Source organism: Cariama cristata, unplaced genomic scaffold, assembly GCF_000690535.1.
Source record: "Cariama cristata isolate BGI_N322 unplaced genomic scaffold, ASM69053v1 scaffold7752, whole genome shotgun sequence".
In the NCBI taxonomy this organism is placed as follows: domain Eukaryota; kingdom Metazoa; phylum Chordata; class Aves; order Cariamiformes; family Cariamidae; genus Cariama; species Cariama cristata.
Window position 1 is genome coordinate 22,686 of NW_009602041.1, and position 26,841 is coordinate 49,526.

General features: G+C 35.2%; 1 protein-coding gene across 1 annotated transcript in view; it reads left to right on the top strand.

The window, feature by feature from the left end:
• The first annotated feature begins 386 nt into the window (after positions 1–386).
• SCAF8 (SR-related CTD-associated factor 8) overlaps positions 387–26,841 on the top strand; it is a 35,919-nt gene continuing 9,464 nt past the window's right edge. Inside the window, 13 exon segments of the mRNA XM_009694561.1 lie at positions 387–467; positions 2,016–2,060; positions 5,727–5,888; positions 8,790–8,887; positions 8,889–8,938; positions 9,682–9,812; positions 13,167–13,343; positions 19,318–19,397; positions 19,813–19,930; positions 22,776–22,907; positions 23,064–23,176; positions 23,671–23,864; positions 26,262–26,362. Coding sequence (XP_009692863.1) covers positions 429–467; positions 2,016–2,060; positions 5,727–5,888; positions 8,790–8,887; positions 8,889–8,938; positions 9,682–9,812; positions 13,167–13,343; positions 19,318–19,397; positions 19,813–19,930; positions 22,776–22,907; positions 23,064–23,176; positions 23,671–23,864; positions 26,262–26,362 — 1,440 coding nt within the window. The 5' untranslated portion in view covers positions 387–428.

Genomic DNA, 26,841 nt, shown 5'->3' on the forward strand with positions numbered 1-26,841 from the left:
TCCATAAAAGTGGTCAAGTATATTAATTTTTTTGCCCTAGAAAGAAAAACTTAGTAAGAGCTACTGTATTTGCGTATCGTATGTATTTCCTATGTAACTTCACCTGCAGGTGTCTGCTGTATTTAGTGCTAGTAAAACTACGTATATAGTGACCATTGCAAAGGAAAACCTGTTCTCTCTTAAGCATTTTTGATCTCACATTATATTTTATTGGGCTTTTTTTTTTCTTAAATGGGAGTGCCTTTTTTACTGTAATATATACTTAAAATCCAATGAAAATTAAAAGTGGTGTTTTCTAGTGGAAAGATAATGGATTTTTTATACTGCTTACAACTGCAGAATATATTTCTGATAACTGTTTTTTGTTTGGGTTTTTTTGACAGTTGTACTCGCTAAATGATTATAAACCACCAATTTCTAAAGCTAAAATGACACAGATCACCAAGGCAGCAATCAAGGCTATAAAGGTAAGAAATTGGCTAACTTTTTACTTCCTTTTGCATATCTCATCTGTGTTAAAATAACTGAATAGCTTAAAGAATTTGCCTTAGAAATTTCCACCTCCCTAGTGTGTACAATTTCCAAGTTATGCTCAAATGTGATACTGATAGGATTTTCAGGAGTGCAGCAGAAGGCTTAATTTGTTGTGTGACTTTCATTTGCTGGTTGTCATATGTGAGAAAGAATTATACCAACTAGATTCTTCAATCAGATCTGAAAGACAGGGTTTTTTTTCCTTCAGTTTAAAAAGGAAACACTGGCATTGCCTGAGAAGAGATGAATAAATATAAAACTACAATTCCCCATCCCCCCTCCCCACCAAATGTAAGATATGTGTGCCTTTGGATCAATACAATTATTAAGTTTTATTTCATTTTTATAAATTCCTAGAGTACTTTCTAATGGGTATTGTTCATAGATTTTATTTTTTGTTGCTTGGATACAAGTTGTGCTTAAGTTTTAGCATTAGTACACTAATTAAAGACTTTTCTTGCTGCAAAGTAAAACTAATTGCCAAACAGCAATGCAGCAGCAGAAAACGGCACTGAAAAATGAAGAAGTATGCTGTTAATGTTAAGCTTTAAAATGAATGGGAATTCACTAAAAGCTGGAGAGGTGAAAAAGAAGATACGATAAAAGCAAAAAAGCCGTGAACTTCCATTCTTCCTATGTACTTTGCTGAGAATGCAGATATGTTTTCAGATAATGAAATCCATATTGGTGTATTGTGTAATTTGGAAAGAGAGCAATTTGATGACAGAAAAGCAAAATTCACTGGCTTTCTGAAATAAGAGAAGTCCATGTAAACTAAAGTCTATGTGTTGCAGTATAATGAAAAGACCAAAAACCTTAGACCAAACATAAACAAGTAGGAAATGATAGTAAATGGTTCTATAAATTAAACAAATAATACCACAATGTTTTATCATGTATTTAACTTAGAAATCCTACTTCCACTTGTATTATTTCAATAACATTTAATTGTGTAGAGCAGTTATTAAGATGATACACAGCCATTGTGTTGATAAGTGAGATTTGAAAAACAAAGCATAAAACTGGCCGATTTTAAAGAAAAAGTATTCAGTAGATGTTATAAAGTCTTCCTGTACTCATGTTTTTAGGTTATTAAAGTGAACACTTGGAAAACAAAGGAAATACAGAGAAGTCCTATGTGTAGTAACATTAGGGTAACATCTTCAGCCATGTACAATGAAATAACTGTATGTTTTTGAAGAAGCAATTAAATTATTCTCTTAGTTCTCACTAAATAAGCTCACAGTATTAAAAAAAAAAATTCTATGTGAAAAACCTTCAGAAGGCAAGAAGTGAGATTAGCTTTTTTTATACGCTGTTAAATCTTCTAAGGCAGGCAGCATACTTAAATGTAGGTATTGCATTGCTGGTTAATAAACCAGAGTTTCTAATTCTGGTTTTACTGTCAATGTTGCATGACTTGAACAAGTATATGCATCTTCAGATTTTCTCCTTTATTGAAATACTATTTTATTTTCCAGTTCTACAAGCACGTTGTACAGAGTGTTGAGAAATTCATTCAAAAGGTAAGTCAGTCATGGGTATTTTGTGTTAGCACTGGGAAAAATTTCCTCATTTTGGATTACAGATTATCAAAGACCATTGGGTTTTAGGTACACGTATGGATTAATATTTTGATCACACGTTATTTTATTTCAGTTTTTAGTCACGTTCAGTTTCTCTTAGTAATCAGTAGCTGATCATAATCCATGATGCAGAAAGACAAATACTTTGTCTTCATTTTGTAGTTATGATATACTTTGATCTGAGTGACTGTGGATACTGTCTTAGGACTACTTCTGTATGCATTTATTTAATGTTAAAAAGAGACTGTCAGTGTAGCCCGTGTAAACAGCTAACAGCAAAAGAATTGACAGTGGTTTGGTGAGTAACAGTTGCTTTTGCTTTTCTGCCAGGTTTTCCCATAGATTTTAAAGCTGAAGGGAAGATGACCATTCAGCCTCATCTTTTAGGTAGCAGGAGATGTAGCATTTCAGTTAGTGTTTCCTGATAGTAATTTAAAACCAAAAATACTTGTATACCTAGACTGGAATTACTTCTTGGGAAGATGCGGTATTAATTTAAAGATTCCGGATAACAGAGAATTTTATTGTATTTTGGTTTCTTGCAACAATTACTGTTGGGTAAAACTGCATTTCCCTCCAGTTGGAAATGCATGGATTCCAATTTGTGAGTCTTTCCTCCTTGTCTGCGTTGTACCCAATTGTTCAGTTGGTCATTTTGGTACTGAATTTCTTCTCCTCTTGTAAATAGGAGGAAACTGTGATCAAATTGCCTTTTTATTTTGGCAGTCAAGCTAGAGAAGTTAACCTGTTCATATTGGATGCAATTTTTCTTTTGCTCATTTTACGAAGCAGTCCAGATTGCCCCATGTCAGTAACCTGTCTTTCTCATTACCTTGGTGCCCAGTGTATGCTGCAGTCCCTTTTGGTAGTGGCTTGACAGTGTAAATGGGGTTCAGTTTCAGCTTGGTGTTTTTAACTGTCTCAGAACAGTTCATGAATGAATTACTTCAGTACTAGAACATCAGTCCTATGTGGAAAAGGTGTCATATGTTCCTTTCATTGCACTAGTAAAGACTAGTAGAATACTTTACCATTGCTACTCGTGTTTTGTCAAGTAGTTGTCTTTTGGAGCATCACCTCTGACTTCTTCCAGCTCTAAGAAAAGTGATAAATATCTTCTGATCCCTGTTTAATACTACAGGTGGACATAGGAGGATGAGAGGAGGTGAACATCTTATCCATCTCTGATCAGTAGCACTTTGCAGTTTCATGTCCTGGACTTAATCTAGAATTGCCCGAGTTCCAAATACTGCTTTTTAGTCGCAGTGGCTGTGATTGGCAATTCTGTATTCAGAGAGTATTTGATACTCTGAATGAAAGACTGGCAGTTTGTCAAAAATTGGACTGGTTGGTTGTGACGCTTCCGCAAGCTACTAAGAGCATGGGTTATCTTCACATATATTTGTTCAGTGTCCACTGCTACTTGATGAGGGAGTTCTGCACTGTTCATTACTGGTTAGAGAAGGCAGATGCATGTTATTATTGATAACCTTGTTAATGATCAGTCTGGATTAGATGTTTCCTGTTGGTGGGCTTGATGTGGTTTTTTTTTTCCGGTATTTCATGAACAAACTAGTGAAACACAAATTATTAGTAACATCAAATAGTTCTTATTTTAGTAGAATTGGATATAAGCAGATGAAAGCTAGCCATTTGATATTTATGGATTTAAGTTGTATGTTTGGAAGATAATTGGATTATTTTTCAGGAAGCAATTACTTCAAGTTAAAGCTCAAGACTACTGCATCTTCCATTAAAATCTGCCATAGACTTGTCCGGTGTGACATTGGTGCAATCTCAGTTTACTGTTGATTCTTTACTATTCCAATATTTTCTTTATTCAGAAATAATCTCATGAGGTTACTGAAACTTCAGGTGAAACAATTGCCTGTTGCATTCTTTGTTTTGTGACACTTAACTCGCTGGTCTATTGTTGTTTTGGTTGACTGTTTTATTCTCTGGCAAAACGTTGCTTCATGGGTCAAATGACCACATTTCGTATATGAAAGGATATTCCACTGAGAGAGCAAGTCTTGAATAATTTCTTTGAGTAATCAAATTATCTTACTGCTTAGACTCACTCAGAAAATAAGTGAATATTTGTTGCGTAAAAGGGGTTTCGTCTGAGAGTGGGGATATGCAGGATTACTGCCCCAGCTGCAATTCTTGTTTAATTTTTTACTTTTATTGTCTTTTATATCATCTGTATTATATGAATTATCATATTTTGCTTTCTGTATGTGCCATGTTTTTAAATACTCCACTAACATATTTGCTGAGTTTTCTTACTAAATGTCTGTGGGTTTTATTAATTTGAATATTGTGAGAAGTTGTAGATGTGTCTGTCTGTATGCAGAATACTCTTATTTTGGTAATCATCTAGCTAAAATTTCAGTAGCTACGATACATTGAAGTGATTCTCTGAAGACAGTGTATTATGTCCCGTTAGATTTTAATTTCATAAGTTTAATCACGCTTATTCTTAGGAGGATGCCACACGCGTTCTTGAAAATAAAGAATGCCATACTTAAATACCATGAACCATGTTCAGACCCTAAATAAACCCTTTATCAAGATTGCAAATGGTAGCCAATCAGCACTTTTCAAAACAGGAGGGTTTTATCTAGGCTGTAATAAAATTAATAGTCTGAAGAGTTTGTTTGGCAGCGTATTAGAGATTATGAATTTAGTGTGTTGCATGATATGTCTATAGGCTACCTGGACCACAGAGGGAATGGGTGTACTGTCCCATGATTTCCATAATACCTTATGTGATAAGCGTATACAACTGGTATTGATGAAGTGAGGCCATGTCATAGCATATTCTGGTGATGACTTCATTATATTTTTATATCACTTTTCTTTCTGCCTTAAAACTGGTTCCAGTAACCTGATATAATTACTTTGCAATTAAAAGACAAAAAATTTAGCTTTAGTTGTTAAGTAAGTAAAATTACCCAAGTAATTAGTATTGTAGTTAGCAGACGAGCTTTATAAACACCATGCTGTTTGGAAATTGTGCAAGTTGTCCAGAATTCTAAAATAACTATCACTAGTATATTCTCAACTAAACAGATGTCCACATAAATATGGTTTTGTTCTGGCAGGGGGAGGATATACAAAACACTAATTACACCAATGTAAAATAAAGTAAACAAATGTTAACTTTGATGTTAACTTTGATCATAAAGAAGGACAAAAATATTTTGGCTTATATTTACAGCTAGTCCTAATGTACTATTAAGAATTCGGTCATGCTTTATACTGTTCTCTTAAAATAGACATGTACGTTTAAAAAGGATATATGGTTCATGTGCTACTTTTTAGTAAGCTACATTCTAAACAGTTAATTTTTTTTAGTGGTAAGAAATTGATTTTAAACCATTTACGTATTTGCAGGATAGATATAGATGTGATAATTTGAACATTAAAGGTTGGTTATTTCTGAGAGAGTTTCATTTTTCAGGACTAATTATTAAATAGAGAACATTTTAGTAATACTTTGATCCACTTAAAAATTAGAGAGGACTGTTCATATTTACTCTGCCATTAATGTTTTTTTGTTATTTTTCACAAATGCATATTTAAAATTATCATACTTTGTAGTGCAAACCAGAATACAAGGTACCTGGCCTGTATGTCATTGACTCCATTGTGAGACAGTCCCGGCATCAGTTTGGACAAGAAAAGGATGTATTTGCTCCAAGATTTAGCAATAACATCATCAGCACTTTCCAGAACTTGTACCGTTGTCCTGGGGATGACAAGGTAAACCACTTATGGCATTTTCTAATTAAAACAATCTATAGTATGTTATCTATAAAGAATAAAGATTTTGATCTCACTTTCTGCTTGCTAAAGTGGACCAAATTATAGACTTACACATTTATATGTATTTCTTCTGTTTTGCTTCTTGGAGTGTAGGGATGAGGGAAGACACATGCAGTTAGATTAATTAGACTTTTGGAAAGGCTTTCAGGAAGACTGAATGGATTTGAGTTAATGTATTTTGATGGGGAAAAAATTAAGGGGGCATGTGGTAGGACTGGGAGTTGTAGTCAGTCTTTTATTGTCTTCTTCCCCTCTTCACTGAGAAAATGAGTGAGTGGGTTTTGTGTAGTGTCAATGAATACATACCTTTCTTGGTAGCAGTATGTTCAGTTGAAGCTAGTGTGTTTTGGACTGAAGGAGCAATAGAAAAACAGCGAAGTGTCTTAAAAGTTATCTTTCCTTTGATACTGAATCAATCAACAGCTACGTAAGGCCTAACTTGAATAGTTTGACCCAGTAGTTCAGCTGTCCCCTTGGACCACATTAGTCAAGATTGCTACCAAATTATCTTTATAAGATGGCTGGAGATAGTAGAGTGCAGTTTAACTTCCTTCACATTTGTCACTGATCTTATAATAGCTAGAGTTTCTTCTTATTGAATTAAAAAATTACAAAAAGATGGGAAATACTAAGGGCTTCATCTCCGAATAAATTTGTGTAATCGAGTCAGTGAAGTAGTAAGTGAAGGCAGAACACTGCAGGAAGTGAAAGGTAGGTTATTCTTTGAATTAGTTGCGTGCCATCCCACTGTATTTTTCAACCAAAGATCTGAAAACCCAAGGCATCCATGGAAGGTGATTAAGGCAAGTTCAGCCATTGCCTGTCTCCTGTAGTTGTCTTAGGATTGCTGCCTTTTTAGAGGAGTTAGGAAAATATGTCGGGATCTGCAAATTTGAAGTGGTTGGAAAAACTCTGCTAGGGATGTCTGTCTCCTCTTTTGCAACTGAATTCTGAGGTGCTGATGAACATGTTATTTAAGTTAAGTGACATTTTTCCAGTCTGGTTTTAGGTTATCTGCATGATCAACTTGTACTGCTTCTATTCTACAGTGTTTTATGTATATATAGGCATGATAGTTAACTTCTGTTTTTCTTCATTTAGTTGTATTCCTTAAGCAGTATTAGTTTGTTTTGTATAATTATTTAGCTTACTACTCTGGGAAATATATTAACAGAGAAATAGACTGACTTACTGAAAGAGGAGAGCTGGCACACAGATGGGCACAAGTACTCTGTGCCTAGCTTTAAAAAAAATGTAGTAAATTTATTGTAGGGTAAGAAATAGTGCCACTTATCCTGTGATGTTTCAGTACATGGCAAATAATATATCACATTAGAGGTGTTTGATGTGAAGTAGTTACCGTATATCTGACCCAGCAAAAAATTGTCCTGTCAGAGATTCTAAGATATATACCTGTTGTCTAGCATTTTGATATTTAATCTGATTAAAAGGCATAACAGGGAAACACAACAGTTATCTTTTATATAAAGCAAATGTGGTATTTGTTTTGTTTTTAAATGAGAAGTAGTACAGTAGTATTTAATTTAAAGTAACAGAAAAACCCCAATGATTCCTTCCTCTGGCTCAGCCATGGAAAGTGCAATGGGGAGATAGATGTGGAGGCACAGAAATAGTTTTATATTCCTGTTCTGGATAGAAGAGAGAAGTTACAGCCTCTGATGGATTTATCAAGGACTACTAACAAATTTTCATAGAAGAAAGGCTCACATATTGTAATGCTGAATGGAAGCCTTCAGAGATTTCTTTAAAGGAACTCTAAAATTACATCTTCCATGCAGTGAAAATTCAGCACTTCTCTCTATTAAAGTATCCTCTTGGAGGTCTGGGCAAACAGACTTTTTTTTCTTTGGTTTAAGCACTGTGGTTAAATACTCTGTGTTCATATTTTATAGAATGTAAATAATTAAACCATCTTTGTGAAAGCAAACACAAGATCCTATGAAAAACTCTTCTCTTTATAATACAAGGAACTTCCCCCCCCCCCCTTCCCCCAGGAAGCAAGATGTCTTTTTCTATCACTTATGTTTCTATCCAACTTTTCAAAATGAAGCAAAATCTTGCCTTTCAGTAGAACTGAAGCTTAGAAAAGAAAACATTTGGGAGCCGATCAAAACTGTGGAATAGAAATGCAATAGAAATGCAAGCTCAACAGTGAGTTACATCTAAGGGAATTGTATGAAGTGTTAGTGGTTTTTTTGTTGTTGTGTTTTTTTTTCCCCATCCCCATGATCCACATTTTTTGATATTACTATGTAATTTCAATAGGGAATTGTGTTCCAGTTTAAACTTTTAAATTCCTCACTTCAAGAGAACTTGCAAAATATTGAGCTGCTTTGCTAATAAAAGTATTTAGCAGTCTTACTAGTGTGTGCTCGTTTTTCAGTGGACGTAAATAATTTTGGTTCATGGGTAGATCAGAATTGAATTCGTATGTGTTGACAATAAAAGTTTAGGAGACTAATAATTTCTTGGTTTAATTATTAGTAATGTTTTAAAACGCTTCCTTAAAATAATTTTCCTTCCATACCATCTTCCAAGAGTAAAAGTTTTATTTAAATAGATTTCATTTTCTGTTGAGTGAAGACTGTCACTATGTGCATAGTGTGTCTTTTCTGTTGCCTAGGATCAGCCTCAAGTTCATAGCTTAGACATCTTTGGTGTGACCCAGTATAACTGTTCCTATGGTTCTTATTGTTTGTAAACCTGAAGGTGCTTCAGTCTAGACAGATTGACATTGCTAGTTAAGAATTCCATAGTTGATAATAACAAGAAAGATAAGCATGACTTGGGTCTTTTGTTATCCTTTCTTCATTTTAGAGTAAAATTGTTAGAGTGCTAAATTTATGGCAGAAGAATAATGTGTTCAAGAGTGAAATTATTCAGCCTCTCCTGGATATGGCAGGAGGGAATTCTCCAGACCCCTGTCTTACCCAGCACTACAGCTGCTATGAGCAACAATACACCAGGTAAACAAAAACAGATTAAAATCATACTTTGAATCAAAACATTTGTGTCAACTTTGGTATGTTGGCTGTTAACATGCTGAAAAATCTCACTGGTTTCCTTTGGACAAATCAAATGAATGCTAGAAAGAAATATGTTATAGCCAGCATCTAGATCAGGGAAACAGGGAAGACAAGAGGCAGCCTGTTGTGTTTACTTTCTAACTGTATATTATAAATATGTTCAAATTGAGTAACAGTGCAATAGGACCTGGTTTTGCACTTGAAAGTCAAAACAGTAGACCACTGACAGAGTTAAAAACCCAACACAGCACTTAATACAATCTTTGTTGATTAGTGGTGCCACAATTGAGAGAAATGAAAGGATACATCAGTATCTTTTTGCTATCCATAGGATTGAGCTTGTTGGATAATGTCAGGCAGTACTCCTTTACTTTTGTTGGCTGACAGATGATGATTTCAAAGGGAAAAAAAAACATGTTGACAATATAAACTGCAGCCAATGACATACTTTCCTCTCCCTCAAAGAGTGTGGACTACACTTACACAAAGTGATCCTGCTACTTGAGGAATATTGTTGTGAGTCTTATTTCTGTGCTCTATGTGTGTGTCAGAAAAATGGTTTCAACTGATGTTAATACAGCGTTTACTTAGTGTTTAATAACAGCAGCTCTTTTTCTTCTCTAGGGCTGTTTCTAAGTCTGTATGTTAAAATATTTTGGCATATTGGATTTTCTTGTTTTTAGGAACACCTGTGACTCCAGTTACTCCAGCCAATGTGGTGCAGAGTTTACCTGATCCTTGGGTATCTCAGATTGCTAATACAGATACACTTGCTGCTGTTGCACAGATTTTGCAGAGTCCTCAAGGCCAACAGGTAAATATTTTGTAGACAGTTACACTGTACGCTGTTTGATACTTTGTGTTTTTAAGGTACACTTAAGGAATACTGTTTTCATGAGTATCTCTTAGTTTTGTGTCCAGTGTCCATGTTAACTATCTCATGAGGGTATTCATCACAAGTAAGTTCCAGGTAAAGTAAAACTTGCTGTTACCTTTTGTAACCAACCTATTTGTTCCTTTAAAAGTATCGCAGAACATGACTTCAGATAAGGTGGTCTGTAATACATACTTTTATTTTCTTTATGGTATTGCAGATGACTAAATCAAGAGCAGCATTAAGATTTCATGGATATAGGTGTAAAATAGAATGCCAGTTTAAGTATATTTCTGTGCTGGATGCCCCAAGAAGCTTAACATTATACAGAATTATATAATAGGAGTGTACTCATTCTGGAAGTGCATTGTGTGTTGATTCTTTTCTTTACCTTTCCATCAACTAAATACGGTTTTTAGTTTGCAGCATTCAAAAATAAGATCTTAGAAGTGGCTGTGTTCCTCAGTTTCTAAATGCTCAACTCCAAAAAAAGAGACTTGATGTGCAGCATGCATTGAACTGCTTGTCCTCTTAACCTGCAGTCACATCAGTTGAGTGCGCACGATCGACTTTCTGTAAAAATGTAGATGATAGTTTTTCAGTTTATGCTAGAACTCTGGCACCAGCATAACTTTGGCATTATGATTTTTAGTTGGACTGGGGAATAGAATTTTACCTGCTGGGGTACTAAACAAAAATTCTTATACATGCGTGAGAAGCAGTCACCAGTGAACTGTTACAAAGCACTGATGCTGACGATAACAACTTTACTTAGTGAGATTGTTTTACAGTGTTCAGCTAAGCATAGTCTGTAATTGTTCGTAACTCAAGCAGAGGGGGTGTTTTCATCAGATTACACTGAAGGAAATTGATGGGTGGTTGAAAAGCAGAACAAAATGAGTTTGTGGGATACTTTGGGACACGTGGAGGAAAGATACTGGAATAGCTCTTAAACAAGGAAGGGATGTAAAGTGAGAATGGGAAATATATGGAAAGGCAGTAAGGTAATTTTAAAGATTATTAGCTGGAGAGTATTCTGGGAAAAAAAAGAATGAAGCAAAAGAAAAAGATTATGAATATGAGAAGAGAAGTAGAGTTTTAAAGACAACACAAAGAAATAACATTTGGATATTTAGCTCAAAATGGTAAAATGAGGAGGAGAATCGAATCTGGGAAAGGGAAAGATGATCTTAAGCAGAAGTGTGGAGACAGACTGAGTAGACAATATGTACATGCAGATCTTTAGGACTGGTAGATGAACTGCAACATTTACTTCCTTCCTGTCCATCTCTTTTCCTGTTCTCCAAGCCACTCCTTGACCCCCCTGTCCCCCAAGCTCCAAAGTCCTTGATTTCATCTTAAGATTGTGTTTTACGGTTGAGAATGCATGCAGGTAAATTGAGAGTCTAGACATAGGAGAGGGCAGAGTAAGAATGATGTAACCAACAGGAATGTGAAAACAGCTAGAATGGTGACCACCCAGGATTTTCCCACTCTAGGGCTTCCATCTCTGCTTCTTCAGTTTGATTCCTTCCTACTTGGAGCGATGCACGAGGTGGCCCAGCCATATTTGCTCATCTTTTGTGGGTTGGCCAAGAAGGGAGGGGGGAGCTCTTCAACTATGCCTGTTGCAGTAGTCAGTGAAAGCTCTTGATGAGGCAGAACAATAATTGAAGCATCTTCAGACGCTCTGTTGTATAGGGAGTCTGTATAACTGTTTTTAAAGAACAGAAAGAGTTGTTTCACATTATCAGAAGGTAACTCTAAAACAATCTTGAAGAAGCACCATACATTTTTGATGCATTGTGGAAAAGATGATCAATCTAATCAACTTATGTAGAGTTTCTGGTGAGCCCTAGTAAGAAGGGAGGGATTGAACCCTATAGGAGTTCAGTGGTGAACCTCATGAGGAGGTAGAATATGAACGTAAAGGTAATCAGGGACTTAAGTCAGCATAGTTTGAACTACCTGGATTTTCTCAACCTTTTTTCCAGAAATGCCCAAAGGTAAGGCTTTGGGGGTTTACCTCATGGAGGGTCAAAGGACTACTTCCTCTAATTCCATGGTACTTTAGGAGATTTTCCTTCCATAGGGGTAGTATTTTTTCCTTTTGTGTTAAGGTAGATCTGTATAATTTTATGGGAGCATCTCTATTCAACAGATGAATAGATCTGCATATGAAAAAGCCTTTTATTTCCTCATTTGGACAACTCCTGTTAGAAAAGGGTGAGGAAATTAAGATACACAAGGCGATTGGATTGTACATTTGTTCTAAAAAACTATGGAAGATATTCTTTTTTTCTTTATTTTCCTCCTCTAGATTTGAAGGAAGAGGCTCTTAGAGTATCCTGATACACTCTGATGAAATGTCCATTCACTACACTTCTGAAAGTTCCTTCTCTGATAACATTTAGTATTCATTCCAATATAATCCAATCACCACACCACCCCCCAAAACTATTTTTGGAGAATCTGGAAACACCCAACACTATCTTTAATATTTTTAACATCTGTCTTTTGGCATTACCCATACTTTGTTTTTACTGTAACATAATTTTTTGTTATTGCGTGTCTGTTGCCCCAGAGCTGCTGCTTCTGGTTCAACATTGCATGGAGGCAATTTTTATCCTAAGATAGTGCTATACAGAACCCAGAGTCTCTGCCATGGCAGGAAGTCAAATTATATTCCCAGTTCCTGGTTAATTTGCTTTTTATGTTTTGTTAACATAGCAAGGGAATCGCATTCTATCAGCGGAAATCTGAGTTTCAGCATGAGATTTTCCTTGTGACTAATGCAGAAATGCTAGTGGAAGCTCTTCATACTGACATGTTGCATCAGCTTAAAGTGGGACTTGCAACAGTGCAGTTATTTTCTCTACACAAATGTTGTTACATCATACAGATTTTCCTAATGTAGGTGGGCCCTTAGGAAGCTGGAGTAGGCTAACAGATTTTTTTCAGGTCAGAAGGAATCAAACTGGAGAAACAGAAGAGGGGGAACCCTAGAAAGCAGGAAATCCTGAGTGGTGACTGGTCATCATGCAACCTGTCAGAGCAAGTTAGGAGGAAGAACCATCTGCATGTCTTATCAGCCACAGAAAACAAGTTAGCCAGTAAGTGGGAACAAAATTTGTCGTAAATTAAAACAAATTAAGATGAAATAATAGCATAGGTTAGATGACACTGCATTCCTGAGTATTTTTTTTCCTAATTGGAAGGGGAAAAGACTAGTTTGTGTTTTGCTTTTAAAAAATATTTTCTTGTGTAATGCATTTGTTATCTTTTCTCTTTTAGCTTCAGCAACTGATACAGACACTGCAGATACAGCAGCAGAAACCTCAGCCATCACTACTTCAAGCCCTTGATGCTGGTCTTGTCGTTCAGTTACAGGCTCTGACAGCACAACTTACAGCTGCAGCTGCTGCTGCTAACACACTAAATCCGCTGGAACAGAGTGTCTCTTTTAATAAGGTAGAAGTAGAATAATAAAAGTTTGAAGAAATATTTATTGTTAAAATATGTAAGTGAAAGAGTCTTCTTTTGGATTTTACTGTTTGACTTCAGAGATTTTAAAAATACATGAATAGACTATAAAATGCTCTATCTTGAAAACATAAAAAATAAACATCTAGAGAGAGTAGTATAAATGAAAATATTAGTTTTATATTGATTTAGGGCTAAATGGCATTTCATGGAGTATCTCGAGTTGAAAGGGACCCATAAGAGTCATTGAGTATGAAAACAGATTTGATTTAGCAAAGTTAAGCGATTGTTAACATGGTTTTTTTCACCCTTTGTAACGCAGCGGTGAGAATTGAGCATGTCTTTTCTTCCTCCTTCCTGTGTTTAGGATCTGAGGTAGGAAATGGTTTCTTACAAGGTAATGCAAGGGAAACATGCAGAAATTTGTATATGCTGTTTTCCCAGAAGAGTAAAACATGATTGGACTTATAATTTTCCTATGTTATAAATGCCAAGAAAACTTCTAATCTTAGCCACAAAGTGATAGTGAGTGAAGTAGTAAGTTTGACTAGTTCAGACTAGTCATGTGACACTTTTTAAAGTAAATGTAAAATCAAAATGTAAAAAACCCAAACAAACCCTGTAGTAAAGAAACTTTGAGTGTGTTGCGACATACATGTGTGTCTTAGCAAAAAAAAAAAAAAAAAAAAACCAAACCTAAAACTAGAATGCAGGCGTTTAAGAAAACTGCTGTAGCTGAATGCCAGGTGGCAATAACCATGCCGGCAATTATAGTAATAGTAGTATAATGTCAGTAGAATAAAAAGTGAAGAAGTTCTTACTCAAAGATTGAAAATTAAATAAATCTTGTTCCGATATCTTTGGAAGAAACAACTTGTGAGTAGATAAGCTCTGTAGGCTTGTCCTGGAGTGAATAAATAATAAGGAAGTCTGAGAAGCAACCCCCCCCTTTTTTTTTCCTAATCCAGATATTCTCTTTTTCAGGCAATTAGCTGCTCAGAACTTTTTAAGTGCAGACTTTGAAGTTTTAGGAAAATTTATCTTATTTCTAGAATTTGTTCAGCTATACTCAAATCTATGAAATTGTCTATGAGTTGTCATTACTACTGGAACTAATGCAGCTGTAAAAATAAGTCATGAAAAAAAATGGTCTGTACTCATGCTGTATCACATCTGTAACCGTCAACTCAAGTAGGGTATAATCACAGGGAATGAATGCATCAGTTAATAGGGATGCCCTTAATATTTAGTTACAAAAAGTAATTAAGAATATGGCATTGTAGTCTGGTTTATTCCACAGGCTTCAATTCCAGTATTTATATGGATAGGTGTACTCATAGGTACAACTTAAGTGTAGCAAATTGAAGGAATTGGCATTCTGAGATGTTTTTATATCTTGAGTGAATTCAGCCTGATGTTCTTCAGTTAGTTTATGCCAGTAACAGTATGCAGGAGTCTTGTCATGAAAAATTGTCAGCAGAATGAATGTACATGATTGTGATTTCTGGGACTTCGAAGGTAAGTGTTGTGGAAAGAATTCTTGTGACAGATAATTTGTAAGCTTTCAGTAGGTATATAGTGTTGATTTGTTTTTTTTAAGCTGTGGAAGAGTTGTGTTTATAGTATGTGATCTGTACCTCAGTTCTGTATTATACAAGTAGTGTTAGATAATAATACATCTCAATTTCCTTGTTCAGTGTTCTGTAGCGTCTCTGTGAATGAACTGATAATGTATGTCTTGTTAGTCCATTGAGGCTTTTACTCAAAGGTTATTTAGGCTGATTTGCAGAAATAGCATGTTGTTTTAGAATTGCCTCTTTTTTTTTTTAATGTAACCTATTTTCTCCTTTTATTGAGGTTTGAGGATTTCTGAATCTAGGTATTACAGAAGAGTACATACTCATATGTGTGTATTAATGGGCAATCGTTTTTGCAATGATAAATTTTAGGGATAGTAATTTTGCTTGCTTTTTTTAATGGTTTTTCAGCACTAATATCTGCCACCTAAATCCCACTTCTCAATAGCCGAAGACTGAGTCATAATTATATAAATCTATTTATTAGACACTTCAATCTTATTATATAATTGTATAATTTTTTACTAGACACAGCAGCCTTAATAAAGTGCTAAAAAGGCAATATTTACTTTTATAGGAAGCATCTACATCAGTGTTTTAGTTTGAATCAGAAGCATGCTTTTGAGGTGAAGCTTTTGATTGTTTACATGTACCACACATTGTTTCACACTGCAGAACAATCTTGAATGCATAGAGTAGATTAATTTGGATGAAGATAAAGCAAAAGATATGCTTCGACTGCTAATGAGCACTCAGTCGACAGGGACAGACTGGACCTGCTTCAAAGTAACCTAGTAACAAAGTCCAAATAGCATTCCCAAATAAAATAAAAACTATAAACCACAATGGTTTTAAGAGGAAAAGTTTTGGGAATGCTTTGCTTCCTGACAACAAATCTGGATCTTTGTTAGTGATCTTCTAGGATGCTCTGAAGTTCTGGAGTGTTTGTGTGTATTTTAGAGAGCTTGCAGTAGTTTCATATTTACCACAAAATGTCTTAGTTGCAGGTGACGATACTATTAAATATACAAGCATCAAAACCCAAGGTGTCAGAACACTACAATAAACAGCAGCACTAGACTGTTAACAGCCTTTGTTTGAGTACCAGACATACGATTGCTTAATCTCTGGGGTTCTAGTCTTTGTAAGAAAGTAAGTTGTATACAAGTATACTTTTAACAGCAGAGCATGGAGCAGCAGAGTACCCTGGCAGCAAAGCAAGCCAATAACACCCTGGGCTGTGTGAAGAGGAGTGTAGCCAGATGACTGATTGAAAATGATCAATCCCATCTAGACATCCCCATCTACTCTAGACTGCATCTAGAGTATCACAGCTGGTTTTGCTGCCCCTGTACAAGAGTGAGTTTAGTGGAGGACCACAAAAATGGTAAGGGCTGGAGCTGGTTCAGCCTGGGCAGAGGCAGCTGTGGGGGAGACCTAACAGCAGCCCCACTGGCACCTATGGTAAGGTCAGCAAGAAGATGAAGCCAGGCTCTTCACAGCATGGCGTAGCTGCAGGATTATAGACAACAGACAAACTGGAACGAAAGGATTTGGAGTGGGTATAAGGAAAACCTTTTTTCCCATGAGGACAGTCAAGCACTGGAGTAGGTTGCTTGGAAAGGTTGTGCAGTCTCAGTTGTTGGAAACTAAGATGTTTCCAAGACTCAGCTGGACAAAGCCCCGAGTAACCTGATCTGAGCTTACAGCTAGAGCTTGCTGTGAGCAGAAAGTTGGACTGAGACCTGTTGAGGTCTCTTTAAACCTGGACTGTCCTGTGATCCTGATTTATGAAGAATGGGGCAGAAGAGATACTGTCATCTAGTGGAAGTAGATGAATTATTCTTACCTGAGGTACAGTAACCAATCCTGAGTATCTTAAGCTGCAGCAGCAATATTAGAGAATCTAACAGTTCCTGAAAGCATTAATTAGAAATGTTGAGTAGTTCTGTAGAAGATAACGAACACACTTATGATGGAGTTTGGAGGATGGGGCCATGATGTCAATATAGAAATACGTGGTTGAAGGCAGTGTCCAAAAAGGCAAATGTTCTGAGTTGGCAGACATAAAAAAAGACAGCTTTTGTGATAAATAGTGCATGTCCTGATTCTAAGAAAACTGTGAAGCTTAGTTCTCATGCCATAATACAACGATGGCGATTTGGATAACAGATATAAATAGTGCAGAAAAATATTGCTGATGAATACATAAATATCCATCTTTTTTTTTTTAAATCCCTACTTTTAATAAATTCACTGATTCTTCCAATCCTTTGTTTTCAAGCTCTTCAGTCTCCATAGTATCTTGTGGTAGTAAGTTGTGCAAATTAATACACATTACGTGAAAAATTCTTTTCTTTTGTCAACACCAAATGTGCATATTTTGGATTTTGCTACATGAGTGTACCCTTGTATTATGGCAAAGAAAGATTTTTGTTCTATGTTTCCTATACATTTGTGTCCTACTCCTTTTATTTTAATTTCTGAAGGGAATATCCTGATCCTTAAGAAGAATTTTGTTTCCTTTGGGAATAAAAAGCTTTTTTTCATGTCTTTAATCATACGTGTTGCTTTTTCTGAACATGCTTTCTTCTTAGGTAATTAAAGTAACAGGTATAGCATTCATGGAAAGGTCTTCACTTTTATACGCTTGTGTGTTGTGGGTTAACCTAGGTATCCTAATATTTAATTTGTTTTAATTTCTGTTGTTTTGTTGTAGACAGTATTCTGTTACAAGTTATTTAAAAAATCAAGATACTTCCGTTCAGATTTTTCCCTTTAATATCTATTATAATGTTTAAAGCAAATTTAAACAAAAATCATGCTGCACATTTGCCTGTCTTGACTGGAAGTTCTTTGGTTTTCTCTGGCCTCAGTTTAAATAATCTTTTTGTGTATCATAAATTGTTGAGTACTTTCAATTTGTTCCTTTTCTCAGATCATGAAATATACATATTCTGTTACCATCCTTTCTACTTTGTCATGATGGAAGATACATGATAATTAATAGTATTTTAAAGATGAGACTGGTTGTTTCCTAAAATGCATTTTTTTTTTCCAGAGCAGCAAATGCTTTACTTGAAAATATTCTAACAATATGAACAAAAATAAAAAGGCAGCAGCCACCTTGCTTTAAATGAATTAGATGCACATGGTGAAAGTTATTCTGGATTTTAGCATCCCATCTCACAGAAGCTTGATGGTCAATATTTGTGCAGAGATATATTCAGTCCTGCTTTCATATATATTAGATTATTTCATTGGGAAAATAGTTTTAAAAATTCTTAATTGGTCAGTTTCTTAGGTCACTTATGTTTTGTTCTGCTTGCTGGACTCCCGTAATTGAGAGTAAATTGAGGATCCTGAGAAAGAAAATGGGCTACTGAATCATCATAGCTTGTTAGTGGAGACATTTTTGCCTTGGTATTTCAAGATGACTGCCCTTTGTTCTCGTCCTCTTTTTTTCTTCTGAGACCAGAGTTTGAGAAGTTATGGCAGTTTGTAGTACAGCGTTACCTCTGCTTTTCAGAAAACTTCCAAAGTATAAGAATGCATGGACACAGGTTTGATAGCACTGCTCTATCAATAAATAGTTACAGAAAAAAGACAATCTCAGTGACAATGCTTGTTGTATTTCTTCATGCGTGTTCTCTAGTTTTGTCTTCAAGAAAGTAGAATGCTACTGAAATGCTTCTAGGCTGTTCAAAAATTGATAAACAAACCAACCTTTTTTTTAGTTCAGCAGAACTGCAGTGTACGCGTCTTTACAGATAAAACAGGAAGTTTATCCAAATTTTTCCCTGTCAGATACCTTTCTTTTTATCCCTCTGGAGGTTTATTCCTCTTACATGATAACTGCTTGCTTTGATTTTTTTTTTGCAGACTATGTGAGAAGTTGTTTTCAAGGAGCAGTATATTTGAAGGAGTTCAGGTTGTCTAAATGACACGTGTGTGTGACAATACAGTAATTCTTTGCGAAGTAATCAAACTGTAGGTCTTCTCTTGATATGAGCAGAGCAGTTTGCTGATTGCCAAAGGATTGAGTAGTTGGCCTCTTCATAGTAATTTCTTCTCATTAAAGGTACCATTACATAAAACTAATCTTTATTTAAGCCTTCCTCCAAATTAGCTGTTAATTACTATGGAAAGAACATGTGGCTGTACTTGTAACAGCAGCCAGAGCTCAAGAAAGCCATGGACAAAATTTGGTATTTGATGCATTCAGGAGTTTAATAGCAATAGAAGGATGGCATTTAATTTTCTGTTCGGGTTATTTGCCAGACTTTTTAAAGTTGAGAAACAAGAGCATTTTTCTTTTGAAAAGTAAATATACATAGAGACACATGTGTGGAGTACTCAGTAACGCTTATTTTACTTTCTCCTAGAAGCTGATGGACAGGTTTGACTTTGGGGAAGAATCTGAACAAAATGAAGAGCCTAAAAAGGAAACTCCCACTTCCCAACTGTAAGATCAAGCTATGTTTCTTATGGAAAATGCTAAAATTTGCCTAACAGTAGTTGAACATTAGGATTAAATAGTAAGGAAAATGTTGTTGCTTTCAGAGCATAAGTATACTAAAACAGTAGCAAGAGAAAAGACAGTTTACTAAATTAATGAAACATACACATTTAAATATTTAATATAAGTCTGTGTGGAAACTTTGTTGACATCATCTTAAAGTTAGCATGCTTTGTTAGTTATGGTGTTAGTTAGCGTGGATGTGATAATGATGATAAGAGAAGGTATAACTAGCTACTTTGTCTTCATTATTTTACATTTTTAGTTAAACTTGGAACTCAGTTGTGAAGACCTGTTTACCAACTGTTTAAACCAAGAGAAAAACTGTTGCGGTTTTTTAATTTAAATTATTTAATTTTAGGCCTTTAGTACCAGAATCTGTGAACAACTCACTTTTTCACCAACTAGCTGAACAGCTACAGCAACAAAATTTAGAACATCTCAGACAACAACTTCTGGAGCAACAGCAGCCTCAAAAGGTAAGAACTCCATCTTGTGGCTGTCATAATAATTATATTCTCCACTGATAAAAAAATTCATACTGCAGGACATAAAAACTGTCTTGTTACTGTCACTTCTCTTATAATGAAAGTCTTTGTCACTGGCTGATCATCTAACAGAAGCTTGCAGAGTAAGTGGAATAATAAGAAGAAAGTGCTTAAAGCAGAAAAGAAAAATCACAACTAAACGTGTGGGTTTTACACTTTGCTTCTCTTAGGAAAGAGTACCCTTTAGCTGAGTTACAGATGGACTGTGCTTTGGTTGTTCAACTCTATCTGGGGCAGGGGGGAAAGCTTTTTCCCTGCTGTCAGAAAGAAGGTGAGCACTGAAGTGATTATGCTTCTGTCTGTGAAGGGAGAGCAGTGTGTGCAAGCTACTGCTGCAGAACCATCAAGAGGACAGAACAGAGATTGCAGATAACTTTAATTTTCCCTACCAAGCTTTAAGTCTTGGCTAATAAATGTCTCATTCTGTTGAAGAATCTGAGCTAAAGAATAGAGTCACCTATTTCCTGAGAAATGGTTAATTAAGAACTGATGCTTGAGACAACCCAAGATTCCTTCTTAAACATGTGAATTGGGTCCTCTCTACATTGAAGTAATTTGGCTTATTTCCTCTGAGGTTAGTCCTCGGTATTTACCTGCTCTTTTCCCCTCTGGATCCCAATTCCTGATCCCATTATTTAAAAACAAACAAACAAACAAAAAAAAACAAAACAAGCACATAAACAACAACAACAAAAACACACACACAAAAAAATCCAAAACCAACCAAACAAAAACAAAACAAAAAAAAAACAAAACCCAAAAACAAAACCCAGAAGTTTATTCTATCTTGATACTGACCAGATATAAAGTAGACTTTCTGTGAAGTATTTGGATCTAGTTTCACAGTAAAATAGAAATTTTAGATTGAAAGGAAGTCTAAGGGACCACAAACTTAACGAACATCTGTTGGGGATTTTGATTTAACCTGTGCAAAGGTGCAGTTGCTCAACTTTTAATCAAGAATGTCATTTGAGTTTTGAATTTGTGACTGTTTTTAATTGTTTAGAAAAACAGTAATTTTCACTAGGTATTATTTTCTTATTCTACTGTTTTATTTTACTATGTTTTATTTTCATTTCCCAGTTATGTGCAGTAACTGAGAAAGTTTGTACAACATAGCTACAGACTAGTTCTTGATGTAGGTGGATTTCTAGCAATTTCTGACTTTAATTTACAACATTTTTTAGTGTTTAATATGAAGAGTGCATCTGTTCTGGGAGCTTTTGATGTGACGTATCTAAAAGTAACTGTCTAATTTGAAAATAAAAATGCTGTATGCCTACCTTGTTTTAAAATAAGCAGAATTAGAGTTTTAAATTACTTTCATCTATGAAATTAAGTTACCATACATTTATGAGTAGAATGTTTATGAGTCACCCCTTGCTATTTCATCTTCTATTCCAAGTCCAGAAGTTGTTTCTCTTCAGGTCCACTCAGTTGCTGATCTAGTCAGTACGGAAAGGAAGTTTTATTTTCCTTTCCATAGTTTTAGCAGCTAAAAGATACAAACTTCTGCTGAAATTCTCTCATGACTGCAGCATGTTATGAGGAAGATTTTCTTTAATTCCATGTTTAAGCATCAGTGAGAAAGATTAAAGGAAAGAGAAGGAGAGATAAAACAAAATTAAGCATCTGATTAGGAGCAGAGGGAGAGGCTGGAAGACAAACAGAAGGAACAACAAGAAATATAGGAATTGATATCAAGAAATAGATTGTTGAAGAATAAGGAAAATGATACAAAACAGATAATGTTAAAAGGCAAATGCATTAACTGATTTATAGTAGAATTTTTTTATTTTTCTGCAAACATTATAATCTGTTTAAAAATATGAAGATAAACCAAAAAAAAGCCCCTTGGTACTACATGTCATTCTGCTAAATTTCTCCATTCTCCTGGCAGATAGAATACCTAGCATTTGTTTATTTAAAGTGAAAATGTAATGAGAATCACTGAAATACTTTCCTGCAATATTGGATTATACGTTTAAAATTACTTTTCAAAATTGTCCTGATAGCATTTCTTGAGTGTTTTCATTGCATTTCCTGTATTTCTTGAGTTTCTTTCATATCTCACAGATATTTATTCAAAATCTGTAATGGCCTGTACACTGCACTTGAAAATATAGTGTTTTTTCTCTAGGAAATCAACAGTGCATTTAGCGTCTTACGTTTTTTAATTTTGGTGTTTTTTCAGAACTGCTTGTTTTGTTAGGTCACTTGTAATTGACATGCTGACATAAATGACACAACACCCTTCCTTATCTTGGAGTAATTACTTGTCTTAAATCATGCACTGTAAGAAAGTTTGGAGTTAAATGTAGATTTATTTTTTTTAACTAGTTCAATTGAACTATTGGAAATATTTTCATTATATTAATGACAAAATATAATTTATTAATGCGTGTGCATGGGTGACCAATGGGTACCTTTCAGTGTTACCGTACATATGGCTGCCATCACTATTGTTTGTCCTTTGAGTTTTGTTTGGAAGCTAGCCAAATTAAGCAACAAATAGTGTATTCTGTTTTTTTGATTCAGCAAATAGATAATAATTTTTTTTATAGTCAGGAATATTAATTATTTAAAAGTTTTGTAATCAGGGATGATACAAAGAAAGGAATGCAATGGAGTGACATCCAGTTTAGCTTTCACATCAATGGGAAGTGGGAAAATAAGAGAAACTTGAGATATTTGAACAATGGTTGCATGTAGTATTACGTTTTGACACAGTAAGCATTTTGAATTAAGAGACTTTTTGTGGTATATTGTTATTTAGGCAAGCCCCGAGGAGAATCAAGAAGGAAATTTTGGTTCAGAGCACTCTGCATCACCATCACAAGGGAGTAGTCAACAGCAGTTCTTAGAAGCAGAAACAAATGTAGATGATTCAATGGATATTCAACAACAGGTAAAACTATTTTAAATTTGGTTACAGAAGTTGAAAGGAAAACACATACTAAGATGATTTTAAAATAAGTAGTATGGATGTGTGCTTTCATATAGTCAAATACATTGTAACTATATTTATAAAATGTTAGTGAAGATCTGTTATGTCTGACCTCAGGACATGGATATAGATGAAGGACAGGATGGTGCTGAAGAAGAGATTTTTGAACAAGAAGAGAAGAAATCAGCTGTTCGTTCAAGATCAAGAACTCGTTCAAGATCTCGTTCAAGGTTTCATAATTAACTTGTATTAAGTAAACAAAGGTTTTCTGAAAGAAAGTTGCAATAAGTGATTATCATTCTCAATTCTGTATTTCTCAAAACTGTCATGAGCAGTTTTTGGCAAGGAAAAAGTGTTCATTGAATATTTGTGTGTTAGATGCAGACTTTCTGTATGACAGTTGAATTTGCATATCTATGGTTTACATTATATTTTTAAGACCTGTTCAGGTGGCAAAAATAACTAACAATAGCCAGCTGGACAGATTTTCTGTGCCAGAAAAATAGATACTGTTATGGAACATTTTGAATGTGTTTTGTTTTGTTTTAAACTCAAGGTGTGTGTTCTATTCCTCACACTAATGGCATTAAGTTTCCTGAAACAATTTGAGTGAATATAATGGAAATGTCTGTTTCATGCTTGAAGTTTGTATTTAAGACAACTAAATTAGATTTTTATTTTTTTTTTAAAAAAACTCAGCATACTGACATTAAGTATTTTGTAGGTCACCAAGAAAACGAAGGTCTAGATCACGGTCTGGTTCTCGTAAGCGTAAACACAGAAAACGTTCACGCTCCAGATCAAGAGAAAGAAAGAGAAAGTCATCTCGTTCATATTCCAGTGAAAGAAGGGCTAGGGAAAGGGAAAAAGAACGTCAGAAAAAGGGATTACCTCCCATACGGTCAAAAACACTAAGTGGTAAGTGGCAGCTGCGTACTGTTTTAATAATGTATTATTAAAGGGAGAAAAGAGTTTGTTTTTCATTGAAAAAACAAGATTTAGCTTGAGTACTGTTACAAAATACAGTAACTGTATTCTTTTTTTAGAAGTTTCACTTCTGATATTTCTTAGAACTTAAACAGGTAGATTGTTTCATCTTAGAGGAACACGAGCATCATGCTGTTCTACTGATGATTTTACTCATACTGTCGCATCAGTTATTTTACTTCTCAACAGAGAGTAGCAAGGACTGTCCCTAAGTTACAGTCTGCTTTCTCTTTAATGCTGTCTTCTGTGGGACATTTGAAGATGATCAGCGCTTGATCTGAAAACTGGTACGCTGATAAGACGTTCAAGCATGTGGTACACACTTAGGACACTTTGCTGAATATCTTAGAGGCCAGTTTTGTTAAACCTTTAGAGCACTTCTTAAATAGCTTTTCACAGGAGCATATTGCTAAAGCAGGTGGAATTTGCTATTTTAAGACAGACCATGATGATCGTATCTTAAGAAGGTATCCAAAAACACACTGAATTTCGGCTTCTGTAGAGTACTGCTGTCGTTTCTACAGAGAATTTACATACTGAAAAGAAGGAAGGTAGTAGTAAGGAGAACTTTCTCTACAGAGTTGCTTAAATCAGAGGGAATATATTTTGAGATGAGCGCTAGAAACAGTGAAATTGGGTGTAGTCATCTGCTGCTGTATCAGTATATCCCATTGCTGCTGTCAGCAGGACTCTGGATTCTTGGGATGCATAATTGTACTTAATTTATTTTTGTAATGAACTGATGTTTCCGGATTTAACTTTTAGATAGGTTATACGCAGGTTCTGATGTAGTTTTGCATTTGTGTCTTAAAACTGTATAGTTTATCTGACAAGCAGTTCAAAATTCATTTTTGCAAAGGAAAGTGTTCTGTTCTCTTCACATTAGTTTTTACATCATTCCAAGGTGGCTTTAAACTCAGGACTGTACTGCAGTTTAGATGTATACTTTTTTTCTTCTCTGGCTTTTTACATGAAAAGAGGTCAATCGATTTTATGTTGTAGGTTTCTCCCAGTAGTGTCCCAGCTCATGGAAAGGAGATATTAAGGCTAAGTGAAGTGTGGAAACTTTGGGGGTGTAAATAAATAAATAGGTAATTCACCTGATCAGCATCCTGCTTCATGAAATCTGTTCGGTGACAGCCAATGTTATCACTTGCTGAGATCTGAAGAATTGTTTCATAGAGGTTAACACCATGAGAAACAGAAGGGCCATCTACAAGCATGTGAGGAACATGTTTTGTCCAAGAGAAATCTTAAGGGTAATCATTCTCAGTACTGCTGTCAGTTGACAGAGGAACGCACAATACTGGTTTCCAGTTTGGTGCACCAAGGTTGGTACAGGAAAGATGTGTCGTGTCAAGATGATGATGAAGAAAGCATGTTTCTTTAGTTCAGATTAGGGCAGGCCCAAGAGTTGCAGGTTGCCTGGTTTTATTCTGCCTTAGATCCTTTAAGATCCGGGGTGGATTACTCAGGGTGGTAAGATACTTGAGGAAAACCAACAATGTTGGCCTAATCTCTTGCTGATTTATATCACCCTGTGTTAAGTGGAAATAACTGCTCGGAGTTTGTCAAGGCTTGCGCACACAGATTGGGTAATATTTTTGGGAGACAAATTGGAACCAGGTACATATGGGAGAAGGAAGTTTTAGCTCACGTGACAGTGAGTGTCTCTGGTGAGGGGGATGGGAGTAAGCATTTGGGAGACAAATTGCAGGGATCTGGGCTTGTGGCAGGATTGACAAGAGTCAGAAGTATCATGGACATCTTCAGCTCAGTGATAGGCCTCAGCCAAGTTTGTCTTTTCTGGGATGTTCCCAAAGGTAAAGTAAAGGTATAGTTTCAGTTTCTTCCAGGTGAAAATGCAGTGGGTAACACTGCAGTTGAGTTCCTTGTGTAGTACACTTCTAGCCAGTTAGAAATTAGTCTTTCTTAAAACGGACTTTAAATCCTAGAGGCATGTTTTTTATGGAACATGGAATAGAAATGATTTTTATTTGTTTCCTAAGTAATTTCTACTGCAGTTTACCTTAGCTAATAATCTGCAGAATTTTATTTGTTCATTTCTTTTAAAGCAACTATTTTGTTTAAAAGAAAATGAAACAAGAAGAATGAACACTTGTACTGAATATCTGTTTGGTGTCTTCTAACCCTTTAACATTTTTGTTAATGTACTTAATCTCTATACAGTAAGTATTAGATTTACTGTTCTTGCTTTCTGTCCAGTGATTTCTGTGTAGTTGTAAAGCCTTTTATATCCATACTATGGAGTATTTTATAAACTAACATTCTAGTATTTTGATTGATGTGAAATGTGTCTCTTGACAGTTTGCAGTACTACTCTTTGGGTAGGTCAAGTAGACAAGAAGGCTACACAGCAAGATTTAACTAACTTGTTTGAAGAATTTGGACAAATAGAGTCAATTAATGTAAGTAAGCATGTTATCATACATTTTCAGGGATTACAGACTAGCAATTTAAACATGCTTAAGCTTCTGAATTCCTTTTAGCAGCTTAAACTTGTATTTACGAGACTGTTTTTTATCACTGTTTTAAAACTGTGGCTATGATATTTGCTTGTTGGTTTCTATGTACTGTCTTTAGTCCTTCAAAGACAGTACACTTCATGGTAAAATGGCTTTTCACAAGCACTGACAATTTACACAGTTTTTTAAACCAGTGTCTTAACAAATAAAAAGTTACGTCTTTCCTCTTTTTGTGATGTGGCATGGGGCAGGTACCATTTTTTTCTTGGACTAATGAACAGAAACTGATCTGTATCCACATTGTTCTTGGTTATGTTCCATACAGAGGGTTTCTTAAGTGGACTCAATGTGGATAAAACGTTTAGAAGAAAAGAAATTGTACTGTAAACAAGTGTTTATTCTAAAATGTGACAATTAAAAAT